The following is a 20,044-nucleotide window of genomic DNA, read 5'->3' on the forward strand; positions in this document are numbered from 1 at the left end:
AAACAGCTTGACCAATATATTAAATTGTAAACAATACTAGCTGACAGAGATCATTGGATGTGGATATTTAATATACAGTATACTGCACAACATTTTACTGTTTGCCAGTGTCCTATTTCTGAGTGTGAAATGTATTTCCTTAAAGATTCCCACAATATAGCAAAGAACGTAGAGTTTGTGGCATACACTATTCTTTGTTAACTATCACACAATGAATGTGATGTGTTTCTTGCAATAGATACTGTACCATTGAGAATTTAGGGGGAAGTAAATGAGGCAGTGAGTCTTTAATGAAAAATGCTTTTGCGGTATAAAAAAAAAAGAGTTCATAATAAAACTGAATGGGGAGGAGGGAAGCCAGCAGATCTTAATAAGTGAGAAACATCTCTCACTTGAGGCTCTCTGTCATTAAAACAGGCCTCTCTCCATCATGCATTATATATTCATTCACCACTTAGGCACCCTCTTCGGGAGAATGGAGAAAATAGAAGATGTAGCAGTGATAACAGTAAAGGAGCAGAAGTAGGGGACCTGCAGAAATTAGATCTTCCAAATGGGTGACTTTTTTTCCTTTTAAATTTCGGGAATCCAAGTGTAAAGCGCCTGTGATTCCCTTCATGAGCTTGTGTTCCCATCAAATATTGAGCTACGTAGCAGCAGGGACACAAAGCACATCTCTCATTCTGTCATAATTGGAGCGGATGAAGGAGGGAGGGGAATAGAATAGGTGAGAATGACAAGAGAACATTGAGATTGACAAAGGGAGTGAATGACGTTTAAAAGTTTTAAATGAAGGGTCCGTGCGGCCTTGCATATTGAATCGTGAGCTTTCGACTTGAATTAGACACATTATTCATTTATATGTTAATAGGATAGCAGTAGAAACCATTACGATATTCCAAGCAAACATTTGTCAGTTTACTGTGTTGTCAGCACCATGGTAATGAAGCCACTGGAACAAACCCTATAAGCCTCATCTCAGGCACTCCCTCAAAACGTCTTTAATTACAACTTCATGCAAAGGCAGTCACCTGGTAAAGCGTCCCTCTCAACCAATTACCTCCAAATCTATCGCCTCTGTAATTACATTGATTTGAGGGCAGCATGAGCTACTCGTTTACTGGCTCACATACAGCAGACATTGAACCAGCGCAGTCGGCACACACTCCTTTTTTTATTTTGTATTGAAAGTGGGTTTTAATATATTTTAGGCATTTAGATTGTTAGAAAGTAAAGAGAGACCTATAAGCGGTAAGACACAGGAGTGTACTGCACCCATTATACCTAGTCAGGTGTATCGTTATGGTTCAACATAATTGCATCACTTTATCGGATTATTTTGAGATTTTGGTAAATATGCTTTCTTGCTGTAAATTAGATTAGAAGATCAACACCACTTTCATATCTGTCAAATGTGTTAAATGTGAATCTACCACCAGCAGCATCATACTGTAAGACTGGGAACAGGAGAAGAGAGCCATTTCCAGTCTTCCAGTACTCCGTTCTGGTTGGCTGACACAGATACAATATGAATTGGCCGGCATCAGCAGAACCTCAATGGTAACTGCATTGGAGCAGATATTGGAACATAGTGCACCTCACTCTGCAGGATCATAACGGCATGGTTGAAGTGGTGGTGCTCCAGTGTAGCAGAGGTCCCATAAAGCAGAGCAAGGGCTGAGCCCGTCCTGACACACACACACACACACACACACACACACACACACACACACACACACACACACACACACACACACACACATGCAAAAGCATAAACAAACACAGGGATCAAGGAGAGAGAGAGAGAGAGAGAGAGAACATAATCAGCATTCAACACATACTGAGAAACACAGTCTGCTGTTGACACCACAATAAAAGCCATAACTTATACCGCCATAACTGTTCAACATTGAATATGATATCATCCTGTAATGTTGAGAAGAATACTCATAAGAGAGTCTCGTGTAATGAAGGCAGCAGGGTTTTAAACTTTGGGATATCTGATTAGTTTAGTTAGTTTTCGTTTGTCTGTGATTTCACAGACAAACGTGGACAAATGTTGATGTGTGTACAGCTGATGTGTGTACAGCAGACAAGTCACACATTATTTTAGAATGGTTTTCTTCATACATCCTTAACTACAACTGCAGTGCACCGCCTGATGAAGACAAAACAAACTAAGTTTATTTGTATAGCACATTTCAACAACAAGGCGATTCAAAGTGCTTCACATAAAACCATTAAAAGCATCGAAACATAATGCAGATTTAAAAACAGTTAAGAAAACATTAAAACAGTCAAAAAGCAAAAAGCAAAATAAAAGTTGAATACAAGTTGCAGTGCAACTTGTATTCTAACTAAAGGCTCTCAAATGTTGATGTGTTCAGATGTGTTCCTGTGTAATCTGCTTTATTCACTACACTCGTTTCTCCTTTGTCTTGTGTCCCCCTGAACTAATTTAGCACCAGTCGAGTCAACAGTCATTTACAGACCATTTGGTTCAATATAAATATAAAACAAACTCAAAACTATTTTTGACAGTTAATGTGATGACACTGAGCAGTGAAAACACAAAATGGATTAACAACATTATTTCTGTTGACCATAAATTATTTCTAGCTAAGATTTCTAACTAAAGTCATGATTCTGATCATGATTATATCTGTCCATCCCATAGTTTCTATCTTGGTTTTATATTCAGTTTACTTTTATGACCTTTGTGAAGGCACAACTTGCCGCTTGACTCTTGCTGATCTGGGCTGGACTACTGCAGACGGTTAAACACACCATAAACAGTGTGTGTGTGTGTGTGTGTGTGTGTGTGTGTGTGTGTGTGTGTGTGTGTGTGTGTGTGTGTGTGTGTGTGTGTTTGTGTGCGTGCATGCGTGCGTGCGTGTGTGTGTGTGTGTGTGTGTGTGCGTGCGCGGGGAGCAGAGACTGAACAATAAAAAGGGAATACCTACTTTGCCTGAAAAGCGTTGTTGGTGCCCCTGTGGTCCAAGTCATGGCAGACACAACCCACAATCAGCGCTAAGGTCTCCACTTCTGTCAGAGTCTCCTGAAAGCCCGCTGTCTGATTGGCACAGAGGAGAGGAGGCCAATGAGAAAACAAACAAACACACAAATAGGAGCTACATCTCTCATTCTCTTACTCTATTAAACTATGAGGAACACATTGAATACAATCTTTTTTTGCTTGTTTTTAGGAGCATCCCCAGAAACGTTCTCTGTAGATAGCCAGTGGGACTGCAGTAACACAGTCACACAGGACGCGTTATGGCTTTGGGTAAGAGGCTTCTAGAGGCCATGTGCTGAGCGAGTCACTACAGGTCAGTGTGGCGATGACGGCAAAAGATGCACGTCCCTCAGCCCACTCATTAAAACACATGGCAGGAGAGTGGAGGGGCCCAGAACAGCTTACACATTACTATTTCATCTCTCTCTGCCAATAATCAATTCAGATGGGACACCATGTTGATTAAATGAACAACACTGTGGTTTTTGCATAAGAGCGCGTGTGTTTTTGTGTTTGTATGTGTTGCCCCAAGGACCTGATAAAGTAAAGGCCTGCTGCTGAAGTAATTCTCTTGGGGTCTCTATTCAAACAAACATGTCTGGTTTGGTTTTGCACAGAAGTATCTGTGTGTATAGTTAATTATACACTGAGTCGTAATTTCAATTTCAACTTCAGTCAATAATAACAAGATTTCGATAAGCACTGAAGTCAGGTTTGCATCAGCTACTTCATTCATGCTTCACAATCACTGGCTCATTCATCAGACTTGCTTGGCAACCAGCTAACTAGTAAAGTCACGTTATTCATGCACGTGTACAGAACTGTCATTATAAACCAACACTTCTCAGTTTTACTCTGATACCTTCATGCAAATATGTTTGCTGCTGCAGCTCACTCCACCATCACTCCACTGGTCGAAGAAGTATTTAGATGCTTTACTTAAAAATACTATGTCAGAAAAGGCTTGTTATTAACAACCCCGTTAGCCTTTAAGTGAACGGCAGTCAACACCCAGCACATGCTCGGACTCTATAGACACAAACAAACATCCTGGAAAAACATGTGACATTACAATCATATCTCACATTTAGAATAACATTACAATCTTCAATGATCCTATGGTTTACTAACTGGTTGTTTGCAAATGACTTTGATTAGCTAACATTACAAAGTAACCAAGGCCAGATCCATTCAGCATGGCTAAGTTACAGCTAGCAGGCTAACCTTCAGCTTAGGTTTGACTAGTTGGCCACCCTTGGCCTGCATAGTTCTGGGCGAGTAGGAAGCAATTGTCATGTATACACCTTTGCACCTCTACAAAATGTATTGTTGGTTCAAATTAACGCTGTTTTGTCGTAATACATACATTTGTATCATGGATCATGTTATATGGTACTAACATATCCCAGGGCTCTCAAGTTTTTAAGACAGGGAAGAGTGACATATTCTTCCCACCCCCCATATTATTATTAGCTTTATTTTCATTGGTTGCTGAATTATATTTCACCCAGATACAACAGATACGTTTTTCTGATTGGCTATTCGTGTAGCCCATTTCTTTTTTTTATTGGCAGGGGATTCGGGGGAGACGTGCTTGATTCCTCCATGGTGAGGGCAGCGCGACCAGGTCATGTTTGCGCGCTGCGGCACATTAAATAGCCTAGAGGTTTTTTTCAGCGTGAGAAATACGATGTGTGGCGGGAGGGCGTGACTTAAGACCGAAATGCGTGACAGTCACGCTCAATGCGTGACACTTGAGAGCCCTGATATCCACTTTTTGGAGCGTTTCGGAGCAAGCAAGCTAAGGTTAGCCCGTTAGTCGTAGCTTAGCTACGTGGCGCGAATCTGGCGCTGCTTCATAATGATTACGAATTTGCAAACGGAAGGCTAGACCAGCCCCAGGATTTTGGATGAATAAGCAGCTGTTATCCACAGTATTTTGTATACGGTAGATGCAGAGGGACAAGGCACTCGGGAGAGTGTGTAAATGATAATGCTAGCTAACTGACCATCCCTGACTTGCATTGCTCTTGGCTAGTAAAGAGCAATCATAGTTATGTTACTTTGCATAGAAATCTGTCAACAGGCTGTTCTGGGCAACCGAGAAAGTCAGGCAAGGTCTCACTTTTTAAGTTACGTTACAATCCGTTCACACGTGCAATACAAAATGATACATATGTTTCATGTAGTACCTTTTAATTAAAATTACCAACGTCAAAGTACTTTTTCATAAGTATACAAGTCCTTCATTCAAAATATTATATAAATATATTATCAGCTGAATGTACTTGAAGGTCTGGTTCTGCAAAAAGAAAAGAAAGGGCCCTATGAGTGATCTGAGAGGTTGTAAGATCATGGGGCAGTAAAGAAGAAAACACACTAATTTCTCTTTATTTTGTTTTATTTTCTCAGATCTATTTGATCTTACCTTTTTGAGCCTCAAACATTTGATTAAATAGAATAATCTGATACTAAGAGCAGAAATCTCTCTTAGGTGGAGCAGCTAACCTGTAAACTTCTCAATGTAAATAAGTGCAGTACTTGAGTAAATCTATGTAGTTACCACCCGTGTCAAACTACTTCTTATCTGCTTGGCTTTTTCTATTGTAGATTTAATTCAAAACGGTCTATTCCTTATTAATGCAAGTGTCTCTGACGGAAACTGATCTCAGGATCTGCAGCTATAGCAGCATGATCTTTACCGTTAGCATTGCAAACATGCACTGGCAGACGTTGAAGGCATGTCTCCAGTTGTGATAGAGAACCATTCTGTAGTTTTTTCTGACAGTCAGCAGCCATCTGCATAGTGTCTGGAGGGGAAGACAGAGCGGGATGAGCACATGGGTCAGCAGTTGTCATGAGGACACATTAGGATTCAGCTACCAAAGGAACCATGTTTTAGGCAAAATCAGTCAAGTATTCAAAGGAAATAAATAGACAATCAGTGTGGTCTCACCTCATAATCAATCTTGAATTTCTGCACCATTCCTAGCTCCATAAACATTCTCAAAGCGGCCGTTATCATGGCGTCAACGTCCAGGGAGAAGTCATCAAAGGAGAGTTTACCGATGCCCAGCTCGCAAACCAGGGGGATATTGGCAGCCTGTTTCATCATGAAAAGAGGAAGCATTAAGGAAGAAAGAGAACAAGAGAGTATGCGTTCAGAGAGGAGAAGAGAATAGAAGGGTCAGAGGATGCTATGCCACTCTCAGATGATACATGGAAATATGTAGACATGTTAATTATGACTCCGAGGACTCATTTAGAGAGGGTTAAGTTTAATGAGGGCGCTTTACCAGAAGATTTTACCATTGTTTACTTTCAGAGCTCATTGACGAACGTAGTTATGCAATAGTAATCATCAACAACCTTTTTCATTATTATTCAAAGAAAAACTAAAACGCATAACACATATGTGAATCCAATTAACCATATTCATTCTGAAGCATCCATGTCTGCCACCTTCAGTGGGGTCTAATGAGCAGATATGCCTTATCTGCCTCTAGTCAGCATTTATAATATAACCATTTCATGCTTTCTAACCTGAGTCAAAGCCTTTTTACAGATCTGTGTTAGAGTTTCAGTACAGCCATGTTTCTCTTTTATCTTCCCCTCTCTCCTCTCTAACAGCCATCAGAGCACCATGTTTTCCCACACAAATGTTTGCCTGTCAGGTTAGCGGGTATTCTCCTCTCTCTTAATTCACAGCCCCAGGTTACGAAATGTCAGCCGGGTTTGTTTGCCGCTGCCATTTTCACTCTGGTGAAATCCCAGTCAAGTGTACTCGGTGTGGCTCCATATATGTAGAGCAGTTATGAAAGAAAGTGGGGGAAAGGCAGGAAGCAGAGCGCGTTGTGAATGAGGGGGCTGAAAGATCACACAAGCTCACTGGGAAGCAGGGTTCCTACTTTGCGGTGATGGCCACAGGGGAAAATCTTACACATGAAAGTGCAGGAAAATAGGTCATATCTATATTTCAGAAGTGTCATGCTAATTAAAGTGTATATATTTTCATTTTTTACTCTCTATAAATAATTAATTGAGAATAATTGCCTATTGGTTGGATTAATCCATTCCAAATACCACAATTAGTTTATTTTCATTGGGGAATTTTCAGCCCATATTTTCCTTGTGTGTTACTGCAGGAGGAACAGGAATATTTAGTCTAGAAGACGGTCAGCCAATAATTCCTCTCTGTTGCCGTCTATTTTTCTTTCTCATTTAGGTTAATGGTGGATTGTAATTTAATTAATAAAATATATGCTAATTAAAGGGCCCATGAGTAAAATAAAGCAACATTTCCAAGACTTAAACTTCTCTTAATCAGTTATATTTTAGCTAAATCTATTTTATTGTAAATGCCTTGCATCATACTTTTGTTATGGTTTAGCAGAATCATAAAGGAACTTTATTATTTTTTTTTATATATATATTTGTCGTAATTTAACTCAATAGAAAGCAGATACATGAAGAATGAATCTACAGAATAGGGAAACAATTAAATTATATTATGGCAATTACCTGCACCACCAGAGCAAACCTGATTATCACAAATTGTAATCCACACCAATAGTACTGCAATATGAAGGAAGGAAAGCATTCATATGAGTCCTTTTGGAATGCAATGATAGACGATTTATTTTGTCATTGTGGTTGGAGGACTTGTTGAGTATTTCAGGAAACAGGGAGTAACAACTGACTCCACATCATCCATCATCCTCTTTGTGGAAAATGTGCATTAGAACATGATTAATCTGAGCTACAGTTAGTATTTTGTGTAATTTAATTAAAAGAAAATTACTGTTTATAACAGAAACATGTACTCCTATGATCTTGGTATTTTTTATAAATGTTTTCACTGTCAAAAGATCCAAAACAATAAATCAATCTAGTCTCAGTACTTTATTCCCTGCCTTTTCTGGAACATTGCAATGTTTGTTGGCACATTACTACCACCAGAACGGTTAATCAGCAAGATATTGTGAAACACAATGGCATGATGCCAGTCGCTTTTGCACCCATGTTGCATTTGCACAATATCAAATAAGGGGGACCCATTTATAAAACATTCCTCCATAGCTCCATTGCCATATTTGTGCTTGAATTTTACTGAATGTCTTATCATTTGTTTTGAACAGTACCTGTCTTTTTGTAAATTAGAAACCATCTTCTACAGTTGAAACCGAGTCCTTTCTTACTTTTATTAATAAGAATAAGAAGCATAAAACTGAAAATTGTAATGATGATTACCTTGAATTTGTCAACTTCAGTCTTGGAGCAAGTGGCATGGTAAGACAGAACCTGCAAAATAATGACACAGTGTCACTGTCAAAAGATTTTCAAATTATTAAAAAGATCAGTTGGGCTCTCAGAGAAGCTACGGTGGAAAATACTGCACACTGTGGTGTTATGGTATTTCAGTGGATCTTCCAGATGAGGAAGTTAACATTTGCCTCTAGAACAGTTTACAAGAGCAGCGATGTCAGCCCTGATTTCATGGCCATGTTCCCTTCATTTCCTGAGAGAAATACCTCGCACAGACCTCCAGTTGCTTATTTGATCATAAATGCTCATGTTTATTCAGTGCTGCCAGAAGCAATGCATCTACATATTAGTTCATCCTGTGCCTCTCCTTTAAATGACACAACTCTCTGTTCGCTGCTTCTAACTTGAAACAGTGCTAACTACTATAATGCACCTGAAAGTTCCCTATTGTAATGTAAGGTTGCACTGTAAAGGCAGAGTAGTGCTGAATGCCGACAAAATGCAGGGCAGATGAGGGATTGCTTTTCACTGCCTTATTAATTCTCAATAAAACCTTTGTGAGAAGGTTATCTACAAAGAAAGATCAGCACTTTTTTCTTGCATACATTCTTGTGGAAATATGAGTCTAAAAAAGAAGCTAAGCACAAAGACCCAGGAGAGAGGATAAGTAAGAGGAGGTTTTATATTAGCCATGCAGCAGCCGTTGTTTTCAATAACTTAACATATGTTTTGTGTTTCAGCACAAAGCATATGCTGACTGAAAAGGAAAATAAAGATATCATTAAAGATAATGGAATACAAAAACAGATAGGACTCTCAGGGAAACATCATCTGAGCATACAGGCATGACAAATGGAAGCTGAAGTATAAAGTAAGAGCAGTGCATAATCAACTTATAATTCAACACTTTGAAGCCGCATTACAGTTTGCATAGTGGTGCTTTTTGCAAATGTAAGTAAGATTTCTTTTTCAAATCAGGGAAATTTAATATTTTCACTTTCAAATTGTGATGCGAGGCAGGAAATCGAATGGGATGTTGTGTTCTTACATCCAAAGCTACAGACTGCTTGGCCCAGGACTTCTTCACCTGGTCGTACATGATGGTGTTGTTGATGCCGAGTCCACAAAAGATCACAAAACTCTGAGAAAAGCACAAAAAGCAGACATACTCAACTCCAATAATTTCTAATACACCCACTGTATGTTGAAAATATAGAGAAGCAAATGTAATACTTCAAAGAGACGCTGGTCTGCATCGTCGAATGGTTGCCCATCAAGCCTGTTCAGCACTTGGGCGACACCTGTTACACAAACCATATAATAACAACTTTATCTTTTTTACTTGATATTGGCAAGACTCCAGTGCACATAACTGCCTCCAATTAAAAGAAGATCAAACCCACACAATGCATGTTATCGATTAACTTTCATTAAGAATGGAAATTAAGCAGACACTCAACATCCTATCACATAGATATTCACTTAATGTCATGTCATCTTTGAACAGACATCTAGTTATTGTCCACAATTGGATTGAAGCCTTTTATTTGACAGCAGTGTTCCCTGTTTAGATGACTTCCCTCATCATCTAATTAAAAGTAGAAGAAGGCTTTGTTGATAAAGCATAAATATTTAATTGATAGAGTCTTTATTGTCACTGAGAAATTATGCTAAAAAGTAATTACACATACGTAACAGACAACATTTCATACATTACCATTTTTTAACCATCCGACCACAGTGACATTTTAATTTCAATGTATAGCTGGAGCTCCATAGAGGTGAAACGGGATTAGTACTGTACCTAGAACAATTTTCATTATGTTGTCATTCAATTTAAAATACAGGGCTGGTGTTTTCTCAGATCTATTATTCCTCCCTCTGTAATGAGCATGTGATGAGTTACAGCAGATGGTCTCAGATATAAGTTAACTAAAGGACTGCTTAGAGCCCTATGGCCACCAAGTCATATTTAACTACACCACATTCATATTTTTTATGAGCACAACAACCATAAAATGACAATAATTTGAAACTTTCTTAGAATTTTTTCATAAATCACCCATGTGTTGTATGATTATATAATCTACAGTTTGTTCACTGGGGGGCGGTGGGTGGAAGGTGGTGTCAAATTTTGCAACCAGCTCAGCCTAAGTTGACTCACGAGGAATTGTACCAAACAACCAAGCTGCACCCAAAGTAATATAGTAGATGTTGAACATATTGCCAGTGTCTGTTTTAAAGGAATACATTAAGTCAAACATGAATCCCAAAAAACAACAATGTCCCGGAATGGAAAAGTCCAGATCTCAATCCAATCCAGTTTGTTTAAAATCATCACCAACTGTAAGAGATAGCCACCACTATCATTGCGGTAAATTTGAAACATGTTTAATAAAATCAAAATACTAGTCTGATGGTCAGTCAGCATGCGAGAAATCTGAATCCTGATGCCATAAAGTTAGATTACCTATGATGGATGTCTGTGGTAATCTGCCCTACTTTGAGTGACCATCTGAACGTGAGCTTGAAAATCATCCATCACAACCAAACTGTGGTATAATGGTGGTGATTTAGTTGCATGTATTTATTTGGAAGCTACCTAGTTGTGATGTAATATTTGGACTAACCTGGCTCCCCCTCCACACACTCTAATACTGAAAAAACTACAGGGCAATTCAGGCTAGCAAAACCAACATGTTTTATAATTTGGAATATGAATCATCCAAAACACCTTGTATTTCCATCTACTTTTAATAAAGTACCGTTGATGACATTTTGCTAAAGGATGTGCTAATATGATTTTAATCACTTGATATTTGACATGAAACATTATTGTTGTTATAGTCACAACAGTATTTCCTGTGGTTACATTTTGAAGGAGCTGGCTGTAACCTTGGCAGATGACACAAGACATATATTTTCTACAGGAATGTATCCTTGGCTTGAGAATTTCATCTCCTGCTGCTTTGTTTGTATAATGTTTTTTCTTCTTCACTCCAGATCCTCAGGTGCCACCCACACATGCTGCATTTCTTTCTCCCCTCATTCTCTTTCTGTTCTTCTTCCTCTTCCCTCGCCCCTCCCCAACAAATGCACTTACGCCTACGCAAAAAAAAGACCTGAGTGCACATGGACATTACACACGCACGCACGCACACGCACACACACACACACACACACACACACACACACACACACACACACACACACACACACACACACACAGGTCTTAACCAACCATCTGCAGCAGATATGCTGATCACTTTGCACTCAAACATAACTAATGACTTCCTGCGTCAGATCTCAGTGGACCGAGAGAAGTGCTATCATTGCTCCTCCCTGCAATATCCAGCACCAAAACCAGACGAGATCAATGATTTATCGGAGTGTCAGTGTGGTGTTGGCCTTGGGCGGATTCACAAACACAAAGCACACAGCCAGAAGAAGGGAACTCCACCTCCAAGTGTGGAGTGATGCTGCAGCGTGAATCTAATCACACACATGCAGCCTCAGCTGAACACATGCTCAAGATGCCCTCTCTCCTATTTTCTACTATGCAGCAAAAAAGGAAAAAACACATTTACGTAATGAGTGCATGCGAGTGCTCCATAGATACATTATAAGGCCAGAATTATGTCGAAACTTCTGTCTTTTTGGCTGTTCCCAGCTAATCCCATTAGTTCCTATGAGGGTAAATCTTAAAGCTACATCATACAACATCAATGTGTGCTTCCAACGGTGTGGAAACAGTTTGAGAAAGGTACTCTCCTGTTTGAAGATGGCAGTGCTTCTATTCACAAAGCAAGGACAATAAAGAAAGCCTTGACCTTCAACACCTTTGGAATGAACTGGACGCCAACTGCAAGCCAGGTGTTGTCATCTAGCATCAGTACCTGATCTCACTAATATACTCTTGTGGAAAGCCATCACAAAAAGAGTGGAGGCTTGTTGTTGCAGCATGTTAATATCCATGGTCTTTGAATTAGACAAACACACAACCACATGGATGTAATGGTCAGGTGTCCATGTACTTGGCCTTATAGTGTAGACTTAGACTTTGATAGCTTTTCATAAACATTAGCAAAGGTATATATATATATATATATATATATATATATATATATATATATATATATATATATATATATATACAGTATACATATGTTTTAGAATTGATATATCCAATATAATTATTCAAGTACATATCAAATATGCTTAAGAGAAAGGGGAGCTCCCTTTGTTAACTTACCAATGATTTGGTGGTTGCTGTTCCATATGGGAACACAAAGCACAGAGCGGATGTGGAAGTCTGAGAACTGGTCTGCCTAAAAACAGTAGAAATAGTGTAAAATGAGGATTACCATCCATCTGCATAAAACATTTCAAAAACATATTGAATACAGCCTTACTTGTTTACTTACTCTTTGACCTGCTAATTTCATATTTAAATCACACTTTTACTCATTTTAAACTGTATTTATTCAGAATAAACCGCTCCAACTGCTACCAGAGCATTAAACACCAATGCATATTAAACTTATTTAAAATATGTGTTTATAATCTTCGAGGTAAGGTATTACTATGGGAAGTATAGCAGTATAAGCCCTTGTATTGGAAGATTTAAAATGATACCCAGCTCTCAAGTACTACATTATATTTTCATCACTGGATTGTATGCATACATGCCTCACCTCAAATGGAGGGACAAGGCTACAATGAAATATAAGAACCCTTAAAGCTCTTAAAAAGCGAAAAACAGCAAGTTCTCTATTTATTTCAGTGAAAGCCTGCTGGTAGTTTTTCCGCCCAGTAAACAGTTCAAATTTTTCTGTCACTGCTGCTTAAGGTTGACCATGTCAAACCTTTGCTGTGGTAGCCGCTGTGGGACTGATTAGCTCTACGCAGCTGCGGTTGATGCGTCTTGGTGTTAAAGGGCTTTTATCCGGTGGAGATCAATTAACAGTTGCAAAATTGAAAAATGGGCAGTTTATAAATTCTGACCATATGTTGTCAATAAAACAAAGTACTAAGTTAACAGCAACTGAACTTAATGTTGGGTTTTGAGGACTTTCCCAAGAGGCATTATCAATTCTGCTGACCGGCAGCTATTTTAGTCTTCACACCTGGAGTAGTCGTTAAGGTCATGTGTGAGTCGTTAAAGTCAGGTGTGAGTCTTTGAGGTCACGCAACAATCTTGTGAAATATCAAAGTCCTTTCGAAGTCCAATTAACGAATGTGAATTGTTATGAAACCTTGATTTGAACGTTTAGACAGCAGCGTAAACCGATATACAGCTTACAGTTTGATATTGATGATCTTCTTTATTTCTGTTTTAAACTATCTGTCTACTAAATCAAAATGCCATGCCGACATTGCTCCCGAGGTGGTTTCACAGCCATTAAAGAAATACTTCTCCCTTCAATCACTCACCCTGCGTTGCCTTAAATTCTTGAAGAAGTTATTTTCTTTCTCACCTTGTCTCCACGGTGAACAAATAATTCAAAATGGATGTAGTAGCAACACACTCATGTTACTTCAACATTGGCTGATTGCATGTAATTGTGGGCTTGATTCAAGATGATGATGAAACGAGCTACCGCATGTAGGTAGATCATTGGGTTGGTGTAGAGCCAGTTGTCTTTAGTTGAACTCCAAAAAAACTAAAGAAATCATTTTTGACTTTAAGACTGGTAACAACACGCACCAACAAATTACTATTGATTGCGAGGGCATTGAAGTGGTGGATGACAACAAACATACACAGATGCTATCTAAAAGAAAGTTCTGATTCATCCATCCATCAATCTTTCTAAAAATAGAGAAAGGTCTAGCTGAATTGAAGTAGGTGAGGTCTAGGTTTAACAACAGCAAAAAATATATGAAATCATCCAATTGCAGTCTCTCACATAACTTGTGCAGTATAATCCAATTCCCATGTACCCAATTGTGTGCTTAGTAGTTCCCAAACACATTTAAAACACTTCAAAGTTCAAAGTCTTTTAAACAGTAAGGTTTTAGTAAAGATGCATGTGTTTGTTAAGTGCTTTGGATACGACTGGATGAATCTTGGTTGAGCTTTGAGGTATTTAAGCAAATCGGTTTTCTTCAAATATTCAAGGCAATACAGGTCATTTTGTGGGCTCAGTATTCCTTGAATGAAACACATGTGATCTCATTGACTCGCATTTGACATTGACATGTAAACATCCCATGGAGTATTAAAATGTTCTACACTACTCAGTTTAACTGAAGATGCTTCTTGGATGAACGGTGAAACATCTTCAAAACCAAGTCTAGTTTTGATTGAAATACTATGACCTGAATGATAATTGTCACAGGCATATGTCCTACTGGTTTGTCTGTAATGCTGGTTGAGATAGTTTCCCTCGGCTGTCAAATTTGAAAGTTATGTTATTGTGTGTTTACCTCAGCATCAAAGCGAGGATCCTGATAGGCATCGCTAATGTTCACGGGGAGTCCTGTGGATGCTACCAGCTCTGCGATACTGTTGTTGATGAGCCAGTCAGAGTAAGACGATTTCTCCATACTGTCTTTGAAACTAGTGTCAGAAAATAAGACGGCAGGATTACAAAAGGAGCAGAACAAAAAAAACAGCACTGGGCCAAATGTGTCTGCTTACCTTTTTTTCTCAGGAGAGGTTTGATTCTCAAACACAATCCTTTCGCTGATAACTTTGTTATCATAAAAATAAGAAATACACTTTTGTATTGAAGTCAAAAATATTGTATTCTCTTTCACACCTGAACTGCAAGCTTGCAAAAGGCCTTTCTTCTTTCTCCTTGTGGACCCTGTTTTACATTGACTTGCATTTAATGAACTTCTCATCCAGTAGATATCAGTAAGCTTCTCCTGCAGCTTATGAAGTAATGAAGAGTTAATTGTGTGATTGTCTTCCTCATTGCCAAACGCCCCCACACTCTGCCACAGAAACACCTGCAACCCTGCATAGACCTCCCATTCACTTTTACTGCAGTGGGCTGTTGCTGACTTTTTACCTTCCCAAACGTAACATGGTAAATGTTCAATGTGGCTCATTTTGTCTTTCCAGACTAGAATAAAGATGCAGGGACACTTCTGTCGGATTTTTTGAATCCCTTTGATTTAGTGATACAGCTGTGTGTGCGGCAGGGAATAACCCTCATGGGTGTGATGGCAAGATGCTTTACAGTATCTATTTTTATTATTATTTCTCTCCATTTTCTCTGTCTCTTCCCTGTCTCACATCTGTCATTTATCTGCCACAGACACACTAGCAGCATTGTACACTCGCGCAAAATGATCCTCCCCATGGGGGCGGCTGGGGATTGTAAGGCACATTAGAAATCCTACAGTACGCTCGCCTTCTGACACAAAATGTATTCACTGAATTACACACATGAATCTTGCACAGTAGCCCTTGTTCTTCAGATGTCAACCTTTATGAAAACTAGTATCATCAAAGAGATGCTGTACATTTTGTCCTTTCAGCTTGGTTTGAAATGTTTAGTTTTTATTACTTTAACTCACAAACTGGCTATTTAGTTAATATGTTACAACAGAAACACAGATCCGTATGGGAGTGTGTTTTGTCAGAAAAACTAAACTGGTGATTTTTATATTTATTTAATTACAACTACTTTCTAACTTGTGGTATTTCTTGTGTGGATATTTTTTTAAATGAATGTTGAGGTTATTAATACTGCCTTGACATGACCATATCAGTTATGGCAAGTGCAGGACTTGGGGAATAATTTGTCTTCCTTTCAGCGTTGGTTTTCATCCATAAACATCCCACACAATATTAATCCTCTCTTTCTCCATTCAGCCATCCCAAGCAGTGGAGAGAAGCAGCAAAACCCAATTAAGTAAGGCTCCTACAATATGCCTTATATTCAGCATCAGCATATTACCCCCACCGCACTACAAATATTCAATTTTTATACTTCCCTTTTTGTCTTTGATGGAAGCTTTACAGATTCAAACAAGGCTCTGTGCAGAATTTGCAGATGCCATGGTGCCAAAGGCAAAGAAAGGTGGAGATATTACGATTTCATTAAAAGAGGTTACTGGGATGAGTAAACGTGAAAAAGGAGGACAAAGCTATGCTTTTCATTAGGCCGGCTCTCATTGAGGAGCAGAGTAGATTTTAACACTAAAACAACATACATACCTGCTTTCAATGTCTGCACTACACTTAGGCGACAGTAGCTCAAACGACGTTGTGAACTTCACCACCTGGAGGTTTTGAGAGGGGAAGAAATCACCTAAGCTCTTGGAAGAATTGCATGGAGGTACACAATGCTCAGTGGTAAAACTAGAGGCAGACAAAGAGAACAGATATGCACATGCACCAATGTACAGACACAGGATAGACATACACACACAGCAGAGGAAAAATAATAGTACCGGTGACTCAATGTCCTCCAGCAACTGAACAGAGCAGCGCTCGCACTTAAGCAATGTCTGGGCACGGTGCATGATCTTCCTGACAATCTTCTCCAGGTCAGTCTGCTCTTCAAACAGGTCATTGACTACCTCCAAGAGGGCCTAAACACCAGCGACAGAAAAAGATACCGCTGCCATCATTCCAAACAATCTGAACCACATGCTTAAACCCACTTTAAAAGCCACTTTAGATTTAAAAGAAAATGCTTTGCCATGGTAAGCTGTTAGAGCATGATTATTATTATTGTTGTTGTTGTTGTTGTTGTTGTTGTTGCTGTGTTATCTTTAAACCATAAACCAACAGGATGAAGATAAATTAGGCCCTCACTTTAAGGTAGTGACAATCCAATTTCATACACAAGCATTCACTGAGCTGTGGTCTCATTATATTCTCTTTCGTCACAGATCAATGTGTGACATGAATTATTGCATCTGTTGACATTACTTCAGCCCATCCCCCACTATAGATCCAGATAAAATGTCCATGCAGGACTGCATGCCGCTCTGTGATCCCCACTGCAGTGGCAGCAAGTGGGCTGCTGATCAATAGTCAGCCTCAGTGTCAGCATCAGGGGGGAGGAAGTAATGCTGATCCCAGGGATGGGGGCTTTATAGTCCTTACCCGACTCCTGTCATACTCCTTCCTTGAGGCGGCGAAGAGTTGGGCATTGGAGATTGCAATACCACAGAAAGGCAGGTACATCTCTAGCACCTGTGGACATATTTAACATACTTTTATTTTTAAAACCTTTTCTAGACATCATTAAACAATGTGGTCATCACTTTGTCTGTATTGTGCATGTGGCCTCCGCAATATAGAGTCCAATGGTTTCACTCTACAATGGGTTCACTCTACTCTACTCATCTGCCCTGAAAATATTTCATGAGGAGCTCTCAAAAATGTGTTGAATACACATTTGTGAGAGCTCAAGGATATACACACTGTGCTTTCCAGAGAAACTCAGAATGTAAATACCTAAAGAAGAGTCTGCATTATTATTATTGTTGGAGACAATTTTAGAAGTGACTATAAGATTCAAGATTGTTTTGTAAAAGAAAGCAAACAAAAAGAAAAAAGTTGAGACGTAGCTTTCAAATTGGAACAAATAAGAAATGGCCTTTCAATGGCATCATTACTTGCTGCGACAAATCAATCAATTCAACTGACATTTTACTACTTGACTGTGCCTTGGGCTGATAACATAAATTCCGTATTTCATTCATATTTTCCTTCACATAAATAATGTAATCACTTGGTGTGGCCTAATTAATTTATGTGATATAAATGGAAATCGAATCAACGTCTTACTATTTTGAAATTGCACATTTATTTTTTCCTCACCACTGTTGATTAATTATGGACACCAATATGCAGGATGCAGAGAAGTGTCTGCAACCGCACGCTGTTAAGACAGCTGTGATGTGAATACACAGGTTGAATTCTATACAACTTCAATTAGCCTTATCTGAGAGACACTCAGCCTCCGTAACATGGAATCAATAGAATTTAGGTTGGGTGCTTCCTTACGCTGCCTATTTGTTTAGTTATCAATCTTTTGCATCTGGCTGCTGTGCAAACAATACAATGAGTACAACAAACCCACTAATATTGACCAGCCTTCAGTTCGAACTGGGGGTAGGGACACCACAACAATACATGAATGGGAAGTTACTCAGCTGCGGCCACTGATACAGGGATATCTCTTTCACCTTTTAGAAAAGATAATGCATCACTTACTCATCCGTCACAAATGAACATGTAAAGAACACAATCCGATAGCAGTGTTGATCATTTGGAAGCTTGAGAAAAGATAGTCCTCAAGGTCACAACTTTGAGTTAGGGACCCCATGTGGAGAGATGTCTCATGCAAGAAATGAATATGCTCAAATTTGCTATTTATCTGTTTGATATGCTTTGTGAAATATATAAAACATATTTTTAATGTATATTCATATTCCAGTGTAATACTTTTGGAGCTTCTTCCATGCTCTTACAATTGATCACATGACAACTTAACAGGACTAATTGCTGGGGCCATGATAATTGTACACCAAAAAATGGCATCGCAGGCTGGATAAGGTTGAGGAACCTGGCTCTAATTGCTATAATTTCTCTTTAGAATCAAACAGATCTCCTGGATGTGTTTAATGTATGTCTATATGTCAATGGTAGTATGGCCATCAGAATTTAAAGAGCACTTTGACCATAGCAAAAGTGAATGGTTTATACTAATAAGAGACTCAAGAATGAGGGAACATATGCATACAATAGTGGAGTTTTTACATATAAATCAGGCTACAAATCTTTAATTGACAGATTTCATAAAGCTCGAAATATGTTTATAGTTTTGTGTATTTTGGATGACTAGAACACACAACGATGATTGACACCACAATGGTGTCAACCATTGTCTTTTTTATCCTCACTGATTGTTACAACTGAGGCAAAGAGTTATTTTTATTTGTGTGAAGTAGTTCATGTTTAATCATCAAATAAATTCAATCAATCAATATAAAACACAACAAAAATCGTATTCTCTGGCATGTCACACTGACGCGTAAATTATGATCCTCTTTTTGCAAGTGCAAATTAAATCACTAAATCAAAAACATTGCTAATAATAATGTGATCGTGATAATCTGTCGTGATAATGAGTACATTAACGTTATGCACTTCATACAATCATTATACATAATGAAGCACCTTATGCAATTGTTTTCAGACATGGAAAACAGATGATGCTGAGTAATAAGCTCATACGTAATGCTTTTCCAGCTGGCCTATGGAATTCTCTAGTAATGATCTTCCAGAAAGGCGGTGGCCATCAATAGTCCCAGCAGGAGCAGATTCATTAGTGAGCAGGACTTTAGGTATCTGGCTATGGATCTACAGGCAAACCCAAGAAAAGCACTGCTCTCTCTAATTACGTTATGTCAGGCAGGCCATTATACATGGTTGCATTACAAACGAGACGTTTCTGCCTAGAGACCCGTGGACTGACCGGTAAAGAGTGGTTTAATAACGAAACTAACTGGCCAAGGCCTCAGGGACAGTCAGTTCCTTTAACGTCAATGACTTCCGCTTCCACAACTGGAAGATGAGGCAAGCCAAGGGAAATGACATAGTCAACAGCTTTCTTTCTTTCCACTTCCCACTCTCCATAACAACTAGTGTTGCTGTGTTCACTTTGCATGTGTGGTAAGATTAAGCCAGTGTTGCTTTGCCAAGAATTGTTCAAAGCTCTCCATTTTCTCTTATCTCATATGGGACTCCGTTGCCTGTACCTTTTGCAAATATACTTAGTAATGATTGCT

At 38.9% G+C, this 20,044-nt stretch overlaps 1 protein-coding gene across 1 annotated transcript in view; it reads right to left on the bottom strand.

Moving 5' to 3' along the window:
* The window catches only part of pde11a (phosphodiesterase 11a), a gene marked incomplete at both ends in the record, with an annotated part of 31,532 nt that overhangs the window by 6,165 nt on the left and 5,323 nt on the right, over positions 1 to 20,044 (bottom strand). The window contains 12 exons of the mRNA XM_079230701.1: positions 1,598 to 1,688; positions 2,964 to 3,073; positions 5,719 to 5,826; positions 5,973 to 6,119; positions 8,267 to 8,317; positions 9,330 to 9,422; positions 9,515 to 9,582; positions 12,534 to 12,609; positions 14,711 to 14,843; positions 16,455 to 16,519; positions 16,691 to 16,831; positions 17,352 to 17,441. Of these exons, the coding sequence (XP_079086827.1) occupies positions 1,598 to 1,688; positions 2,964 to 3,073; positions 5,719 to 5,826; positions 5,973 to 6,119; positions 8,267 to 8,317; positions 9,330 to 9,422; positions 9,515 to 9,582; positions 12,534 to 12,609; positions 14,711 to 14,843; positions 16,455 to 16,519; positions 16,691 to 16,831; positions 17,352 to 17,441 (1,173 nt within the window). The remainder of the gene's footprint in view (positions 1 to 1,597; positions 1,689 to 2,963; positions 3,074 to 5,718; positions 5,827 to 5,972; positions 6,120 to 8,266; positions 8,318 to 9,329; positions 9,423 to 9,514; positions 9,583 to 12,533; positions 12,610 to 14,710; positions 14,844 to 16,454; positions 16,520 to 16,690; positions 16,832 to 17,351; positions 17,442 to 20,044) is intronic.

This window comes from Taurulus bubalis, assembly GCF_910589615.1.
Source record: "Taurulus bubalis genome assembly, chromosome: 15".
Classification (NCBI taxonomy): domain Eukaryota; kingdom Metazoa; phylum Chordata; class Actinopteri; order Perciformes; family Cottidae; genus Taurulus; species Taurulus bubalis.